General features: G+C 35.7%; 1 protein-coding gene across 2 annotated transcripts; it reads right to left on the reverse strand.

Annotated features, from left to right (window-relative positions):
• Positions 1 to 324: 324 nt before the first annotated feature.
• C8H4orf33 (chromosome 8 C4orf33 homolog) lies at positions 325 to 7,618 on the reverse strand. Of its 2 annotated transcripts, XM_063310339.1 has the most exons (6): positions 7,401 to 7,618; positions 5,231 to 5,291; positions 3,796 to 3,847; positions 3,501 to 3,700; positions 1,760 to 1,887; positions 325 to 587 (listed from the first exon to the last, which is right to left on the reverse strand). In XM_063310339.1, exons 1-5 carry the CDS (start codon positions 7,579 to 7,581, stop codon positions 1,788 to 1,790), a joined length of 594 nt encoding a protein of 197 aa, XP_063166409.1. In that variant the 5' UTR covers positions 7,582 to 7,618; the 3' UTR covers positions 325 to 587; positions 1,760 to 1,787. The 2 variants fall into 2 exon arrangements, with proteins under 2 accessions (XP_063166409.1, XP_063166408.1); XM_063310338.1 differs by lacking the exon at positions 325 to 587 and having other exon boundaries at positions 1,327 to 1,887.
• Between the last annotated feature and the right edge of the window lie 1,200 nt (positions 7,619 to 8,818).

Consider the following 8,818-nt stretch of genomic DNA (forward strand, 5'->3'; position numbering starts at 1 on the left):
GAGGCTGAAAAGGGTATGAGTCAAGAAAACCAATGGCAGTCGCAGAACTCCAACCTTCTTACTTTATGTTGATAATTCACACTGCACTAAGTCATAACTTACTTGACTAAGGCTCACTGAATAAATCACAGTTGCTTGGATTTGTGTAACACACTGAGCCGAACCATGGTAACACTAAGTCAAAATTAAATAAATCCCACTCAGGGTTAAAAGTAACGTGCTATTTGAGGGACTACCTGTCTCTAATTGTTCCTGTCCACTGGGGCAGAACTGGGCCCACTTCGGGTCCCATCAATCAAGCAGTGTCTCTTGCGAGACCCAGGAAACGTGCTTTCTTGGTCATGGCACCTGCCCGCTGGAATGATATCTCCTCCACAAGTTCCAGATGGCTCCCACCCTGATGATGTTCAGGAAGAACATATTAAAGATCTGTCTGTTTTCCCTGGCTTTGGGGCAGGAGGAAGGTTAAGCCCCTGCTGAATGGCTTTGTTTTGGTTTATATGTTTGCCTTTAGGCTGCTCATGATCTGTTTTGTGCCTTTTACTTTATAATTGTAACCTGCCCAGAGTTGTTGGGAGTTGGGTGGCCTATAAATTGTACAAATAAAAAAAATAAACCTAGCCATATAAAAGTCAAAGGAAGGCTACAATTCCATGTACAGCTATTTGGGAGTAAGTCTACTAAATACAATCAGCATCTGTTTCCAGGCTCTAAATAAAAATTCTTATGACTAGATTGTGTTATGATTTTATTTAAACAATAAAATGCAAAGATGAAAGGAAACAAAACTTTTACATGATTCCAGGTATTGGTAATAGTTATTTTATTACAAAGATATACAGATATACAGTTCATATTGCATAAGCATAACTATGATAACTTTTCCCCTTAAGTCAAGACTCTCCCATTTAATCCACTATAAGCTTCCTAGTACTATAGTAAGAAAATGAACTGTGTTCAATAATCTACCTTAATCTACATTAGAAATGGGAGGTTAATGCCCCTGCCCCACTTTTTTGTAGTATCTAAAATGATTCTCCCCCCATTCTATAGTGGCTTAGTTTTTCATCTTTTTAAAAGCTTCAAAGAAGTAAAGCAGCTGTGTTAAACCTCCAATAGACTAAAGTGATACGTGTGTGTGTGTGTGTACATACACACACATAAACATACATACACACACATAAAAACACACACACATATATAAATTTTTCAATATAGTAAAAGTAAGAAGTAAACAAAAAATAGAGAAAGTAAGAAAAAGAGAAAAAGGAAATGAAAAAAAGAAAACATACAATTACGCCTTCCGCCTTTCTTTCTAGCAAATAATTATCATTTTAATATTTTCCCTGTCCCCTTCGTCCCTTTTTAATCCCTAGATCCTGAAATCATCAATTGTATCTTTTCTTCTTTCAACAAAAAGTTCATATAAGGTTTCCAGTCTTTAAAAAAAAAAAAAAATTGTCATTTTTTTCTCTGACCAAATTGGTCAGCTTTGCCATTCCTGCAAGTTCAGTTAATTTTATAATCCAGTCTTCCACTGTAGGTATTTCATTGCTTTTCCAAGTTTTTGCATACAATAATCTTGCCACAGTTCCAATATACAATATTAATTTCCTGTGTTTCTTTTCTAATTCCTTGTCCATAAAACCCAGTAGGAATAATTCTGATTTCATAAATGTGCCTATTTTTCTGAAGAAATCCCATGGCAGCCCTAAAAAAAGAAAAAAGAAAGATCCCTGTCCACAAAAAGTTTGCTCACCCCAATCTTTATGGTACTCTTGTATTTTTCATCTAACACATGATGCCCACAATTCTGATTCCATCTGTTTCCAATCTTCTCCCATTAATTGTTTCAAGCTGAAGTTTTTAAAGTATTCTAGACGATGGCTGCAAGAGAAAGCAAGCAAAACTTCGATAGCTTTGAAACATTTATATTCATCCTTTCTCACTCCTACTGAATTGGTACAAAGAATGGTAACAATAATTAAAATTCTGTACTGTATTAGAAAGCTAGGAGAGCTCATTCACTCAAGGAACAAAGTGCACATCTTTGTCAGCTATTTCTTTATGCATATTATCCAACTGTGTTTTAAAGATGATTACATTTTATACCCTTTGACTTTTACTAGGAAAAGTACAGTATCCCCTGGAAATATGGAAGACTTTCAGATGATATTGTTAAACCACTATACCAAATTGAGCTTAGCCAGTTAAATACATGTGTGCAGGACAGGATAGGCAAGCAGTTCATTCTGAAGACTGTCTATGCAAAATAATGTCCCATTCAGCAAATACCTGAAGGCTATTCTGTCAAATCAAGCCCTAGAAGTTTCCAGGCTGTCAAAAAACATCTAGCCTATTGTTTTTTAAACCTACAAATTATTTTATTTGCTAGCAAAATTGAAGCTGTCCATACAATGCAAATTAGGAGATGTGCAGAAAGATTTGGAGATGGAGTAAAAATTATAAATTGCGAAGACACCATCGCCAACAGGTATTCAGTTGATACTAGGGTGCATGGAATACTGCAAATTATTCCAGGCCCCAGAAAGCATGCAAAATAATGCAAGGGATAAAAGTTTTATATTTTTTGCATTTTTCTGACGCTTAAATTTTTGATGTAAAATGAGCCCCAATGATATAAAAGACATTAATTCAAGAAACGTGTGAACATTTTTTGTTGCACTAAATTAAGCTTCAAAGATTTTTGAAATATTTTATTTATTTTCTATCCCGCCTTTATTATTTTTATAAATACCTCAAGGCAGCAAACTTACCTAATACTCCTTCCTCCTCCTATTTTCCCCACAACAACAGCCCACAACAACAACCCTGTGAGGTGGGTTGGGCTGAGAGAGAGTGACCGGCCCAAGGTCACCCAGCTGGCTTTCATGCCTAAGGTGGGACTAGAACTCTCAGTCTCCTGGTTTCTAGCCCGGAGCCTTAACCACTAGACCAAACTGGCTCTCTATAATATATTTGAAATATGCTAGATGATATAGGTATTGTGAATTATATGAAACAGGAGAATCAACTTTAAATACGGTTTTGCTTACAAACCCATTTGGTTTAATGAACTGATGTTTATTATTATGTTCAATAATTAATGCACTACTGGCAGATTCTAAACAATCGAAACAATTCCAAAGTAACTCCAGATTCTCTTGGCACCTTTGTCCTCAAACCTGCAGTGGTTTGGGTGTTAGACTTGGACAGAGAAACTGAGGTTCAAGCCCTCTCTCACAGAAGTCACTGGATGACTTTGGACCCTATCTGCTCTCTCAATCCAACCTTCCTCACAGGGTTGTTGTTGTAGAGAAAATAGGAGAAGGGAGTACTATATACGCTACCTTGAGATCCTGGATGAAAAGTGGAATATAAATCTAACAGATAAATGTATACAACTTTACTCCTAGGATAGAGGGCAATAAAATATTCCCTTCCCCATACCAGCCTTTCAATAATCATAACAAGAAAAATGGCACTGCAGATATACTTACAAATCAGGCTTCTGGTTTTTGTGAACTTCATTTTGAGGAATAGGATAGAGAGCTTCATATGTTCTGTTCACGTCTGATCCATGAATTGCAAAAGCATTAAATCTGTCAGTGTTGGGAGGAAAATAATTCCAAGGCAGGTGGGCTCGGTCCCTCCATTTGGCACTTGTTTTTGACACTTCAAATATTAAAGGAAGCTCTTGCTGTGTTAAAGTAAAAAAATAAAAACACACAGATTTACCCTCTTCTCAGAGTCAATGACATATAGGGGGAAAAATAACTCAAATGGTTCACTTACTCTGCATATATTCCGTCTGCCATAAAGGAACAATACAAGATGTTGTCCATGCCTATGAAAATATAGTATAAAGATAACTGAAAAATATTTGCTACATATTTCCAGCCAGAGTTTACTTATTAATTCTTACATAAAGATAGTGCTACCTATCAACATGCAAAACGGTTCTAGGCAGCCATCAGCTAAATAAATGAATGTGAACAATTTTAAGATACAGGACTACATTACTAAATTTTCCTGCAATGTATGGCCACATTGTGTTTGTGTGTGTGTAGACAGAGATACATACATACACAGGCACAGTTGGGTATTTTTAGATTTGCTGATATTAGCCATTTCTGAACTCATTTGGTTCAGCAGCTAAGCAGAGTTAGGCCTCATCAGTACATGGACAGAAGACTACCAGGGAACTCTAGGACTGATGACCTAGGAAACTTTTTTAAAGGTCCCAGAAGAAAACAGTGGGAAAACACTTCTATATATTGCCAAGAAAAACAGTTTTGTCCATATAAACACCCATAATTAAGCTCAACTTGAGGGCATCTTTATCCTTTAAATAACATAGCCTAGCTTATCTTCTTCATGCCTAGGTGTGGTAGTAAAAATGTAGTATACCAAGTCTTGGACCCCTCTTACTTTATCTTATTTGTGTATGTAATAAAATAAAATCACTTTTTGATCATTTTGCTACTACTGTAAGCACACTGCATGATGCACAATTGTCTGGTAGGGTGAGGGAGATTTCTTTTATCGTTCTGTTTCTTCATGGTCCTAAAAACATTGTTCGTCTTCTATTCACAGTGCAAAACCTAGCAGTTACTTTATAAAATACGGATAGAGAACAGGGATTGCCTTTCATATGTTTCTGAACTACTGTATATCTCAAATCACCCTTGATCACTGGCAAGACAGGCTCTGGGTTCATTTATTTTCAGGCTCTCCATCTGCCATAAAGCAACACCACAAAGTACTTCCCATGACTGTTCAAAAATTACAGAACAATTCCAACAGACAGATAGTACCAAGAGTGATACCTGCAAAAATTAAGACAGGGGTCCCTGGTGCTAGATCCTGTCGAGCTGCATAAAGCTATAGTAATGCCCAAATGTTAAAGCAGAATTTCAAGAATGTAAGCCAGTTTGGTGTAAGGTTAAGGCACCAGGCTAGAAACTGGGAGACTGTGAGTTCTAGTCCTACCTTAGATGCCAAGCCAGCTGGGTGACCTTGGGCAAGTCTCTCTCAGCCCTAAAGGAGGCAATGGCAAACCACTTCCAAAATCCTGCCAGGAAAACTGCAGGGACTTGTCCAGGCAGTCTTCAGAAGTCAAGACTGACTTGAAGGCACACACACACATACAAAAAAAGCAACATGACTGTAATGAAAAAAAGCTGAAATAATTAGGACATTCTAAAAATGATTCAAAATATTTACTTACGGACAGAGCTCTACTTCTAGATACTGCTGAGTTTGGTCATTCAAGAAGAAGGCTTCTACAACTAAAACCACAGAAAAAATATTGTTTTACACTCTATATTTTATACAAACACAAAGAGAATTGATTACAACAACCATAGGGGAGGTTTATTTTACCTACCCTAATGATGCAAAGGCAAGAGCCAGTCTGGTGTAGTGGTTAAGACACTAGGTTAGAAACTGGGAGACCCTGGTTTCTAATCTTGCCTTAGGCATGAAGCCAATTGGGCCAGTCACCCTCTCTCAGCCCTATGGAAGAACACAATAGCAAACTACTTCCAAAATCTTGCCAAGAAAACTGCAGGGGCTAGTCCAGGCAGTCGCCAAGAGTCAACAATGACTCGAAGGTGTGCACACAAACACACACATACACAAAAGATGCAAAGGATTGTAAAATCTTTTTCAGAAGCCTATTTTAACCTTATTCAGAAGCCAAACTAACGGTATAAGGTTTCTATCAGAGGCTTTGGAAATGCTTTTTCATAACTACTTTAATTTTAAAACTATGACAAATTTTGACAAAACTATGACAAAAGTTCAGACTTAATTGACTAAATATGTACATAATTCATATGTTTAAAAAAAAACTACTTGGGAATCATATGCTGCATTCTAATACAATTAGGATCAAAAACTAAGAGGGAAGTCTATCCAAATGGCTTCCACAAGATGTTTACTTCACAATGTGCAACTTCTTTATGCAGTCTCCCACTTGGCACTCATACACTGAAACTTTTAAATCCCTATTTGAAGCTGTTCTGGAAATAAAGGTCTCAAGACAGTCCAATTTAGAACTCACAGAATGCACCATCAGCTGATATTTGCCTTCAACTGATAAGCATTTTTTTTTAAAAGAAAATGTATACACGCTTGCTGAACTGACTGCACATCCCATGAATGTTTTTATTTTTGGCAACAATAGTGCAAAGTCAACAGGCTTGTGTTCAGAATAAAACAATTCAATTTCAGTGACACAAGAGAAACATAAAATGGAAAAATCAAACAGCCAATTAAACACATCAGTTTCACTCCACAGTAATATTTCTGTTCAGGCAAAACATTTCAAATACTAACTACTTTGAAACAGTTATAATGAAGTAAGGGGAATGATAATGAAGACAGATAATAGGAGAATTTATGCAACTTTGACTTGAAGAGGGTAGTGGTTATCTTGGTAAGATCACAAAAACCAGTGTAAGTAGGAATACATGACTTACAACTAGAGAGAATTAAGTTTCATTAAACTTCTAGCCTTGTAGCCTGATGTGAATATCATGTACCACAAGCTGCTGTGTGGCTGTGTGATTTCATGCAAATATTTATTTAAGATACTTGATTTATCAAAAATCATTTTTAAAAACTCTGACAATGGTATGAACGTAAACTGAAGTAAACTGAAGTAACCAGCAATATGCTGAGCAGTTGGAGGTATCTTTATAAAGTAGAAGTTATTTTGACAAAACATTTCTGCAAATTCATATATATTCAAATTCATATATCTAGTATGAAAGATGGGAGGGTTCAAATAGAAGGGAGTGATTTGCCTGCACTTATACCCTCCAAAACAGGAGTGCAGGCCTAGGCAAACAATACAGTTCCATTATATGAAAAAGTTAGACATAAATCTGACAAGCGGTTTTTCATAGAAGCCTCAAAATTGATTCACCAAAGATGGGAGAAGATGGGTGGGGACAAATTAATTAAATAAATAAAGTCTTATTGATAGAACTATATCTTTAGCCACTTTGTATTTGATTATGGTATCAAATACAATATCAGAAAGAGGTGGAAGACTTCAATTGCTGCCATAGTTTATGGTTAGACATTATAAGTTTACACTGTTCATACGGAAAAAAACAATGGGACCATCATTAGAATTTATATATTTAAATAAATGCATACTGTGTCTGTCAAGTCAAATTTTGGGGTTTGGTCTTTGTGAAAAATGTGAATCCTTACATAGCCAAGCCACTAGTAGCAAAGAAATGCTGAAAACAGGAATACTTCACACATTAGCATTTTGCTATAGTGCACACTTGTAACAAGTAAAAAATTGAAATACCCAACTTCTAGGCAAGTATTACTATCAGAATATTCAAAATTTTAAATCCTAACACAACAGGTTCACTCACCCTCATAGTCCCACAATCCATTGAATGGTTTTCCTGGTTCACCAGGAGGAGCTGGAGGATCATTGAAAAACGGAGCATTCAATTCCATCAGTATTCCTGCATTTTCTGGACTCAGCCTGATCATTATTGGGTCATGGGTCACTGGAAGGCTATTCCATGTATGTTCAATTTTAAACTCCATCTAAATATTTTATATCAAGTAAAATAATTATTATATATTTAATATATATACTAATAAGATGTATGCCAAATTGAAATCTTTTAATTGAAGATACTATCTTGTTATCAGGTATTATAAAATTATCAATCATAAAACTACAATTTTTACTCTCAGGATCTAATTCATTGAAAGGCATTTACTTAATATAGATCCCATTTGCTTACATGTTATTCAAGATCTCCAAATGACTTCCAAATATATTCAATAAAAATATTTGCAGCAGAGAAAATAAATTATGAAAGTATAGCAGATCTTATAGCTTCTAAAATATCACTATGATTTTCTCAAGTTTTTGAAGAGCAAGATTAATAACACATGATATATACATTTCTGCCTAAAAGTTAATGACAGCTTCTTATGCTTCACCTAATTATCTTGGGCTATTCCTTGAAAACATTAAAAAAAAACCAAGAAGTGTACTGCCCATATAAAATCATTATAACAACAACTAATTACCTTAGAGCAAATAAAAACCATATCAGTACCTATATAGTATCTATATCGGCGTGTTACTCATGTGTAGAGTACAGCTTTTCTATTCCTTATGGGGTATTCTACCATTGCTCACACACTGAAAAATATATGGGAGCAGCACAGCATTAGGTACATGCAAGTAAATATTAATACTAAGTGTTTGATGAAAGTGAAATCATTATCATATGTTGCAGGAAAATTAAATGTCTTTCAAGAACTCCACACTTTTCCCCCTGTTTCTGGTACCTGTTTCTGCCTGTTTTCACCACAGGGTGTCCATAGTGATCACAACATACAAATATGCAAATCAGCTGCTTTTTTCCACATTAAATTACATGTCTACATTCATTCTGAACAAATGGCTTACCCATAAGTTCAGCAAAATGTGCAAGAGTGGTTAGGATTAAAGTTGGTAGGAAGCAAATTTGTCACAGAAAGCAAATTTCCCCTTATCTGCTTACATGCCATTGATTAGGAAAGCACAAATAGAATCTTTCACCTGGATTTAAAAATAGTGACAAAATGACCCTAATCATACTGAACACAAAGTATACTAGTGTTGTTGAGGGCATTAATCATATTTCAAAACAGGTACACATCTGTAGTCCATCACACTCTCTATAGTCTGTACTGCTTTCTACATCCTTCAAGGCAGCATGGACCTTGACAATTCTGAGTATCTGTTACACCACTTTCCTGTTTATCCTTATCCAAAATTGATGTT

The sequence above is a fragment of the Candoia aspera genome, chromosome 8, assembly GCF_035149785.1.
Source record: "Candoia aspera isolate rCanAsp1 chromosome 8, rCanAsp1.hap2, whole genome shotgun sequence".
NCBI classification, from domain to species: Eukaryota; Metazoa; Chordata; class Lepidosauria; order Squamata; family Boidae; genus Candoia; species Candoia aspera.

What these genes read in the sequence shown, in the direction of transcription:
- C8H4orf33 (XM_063310339.1), bottom strand. Translation starts at nt 7,581, where the DNA reads ATGGAGTTTAAAATTGAACATACATGGAATAGCCTTCCAGTGACCCAT. An exon ending in TGGATTGTGGGACTATGAGG is followed by an intron (nt 5,292 to 7,400) that starts GTGAGTGAACCT and finishes CTGTGGTTTTAG; the next exon opens with TTGTAGAAGCCTTCTTCTTG. An exon ending in GCAGACGGAATATATGCAGA is followed by an intron (nt 3,701 to 3,795) that starts GTAAGTGAACCA and finishes ACTTTAACACAG; the next exon opens with CAAGAGCTTCCTTTAATATT.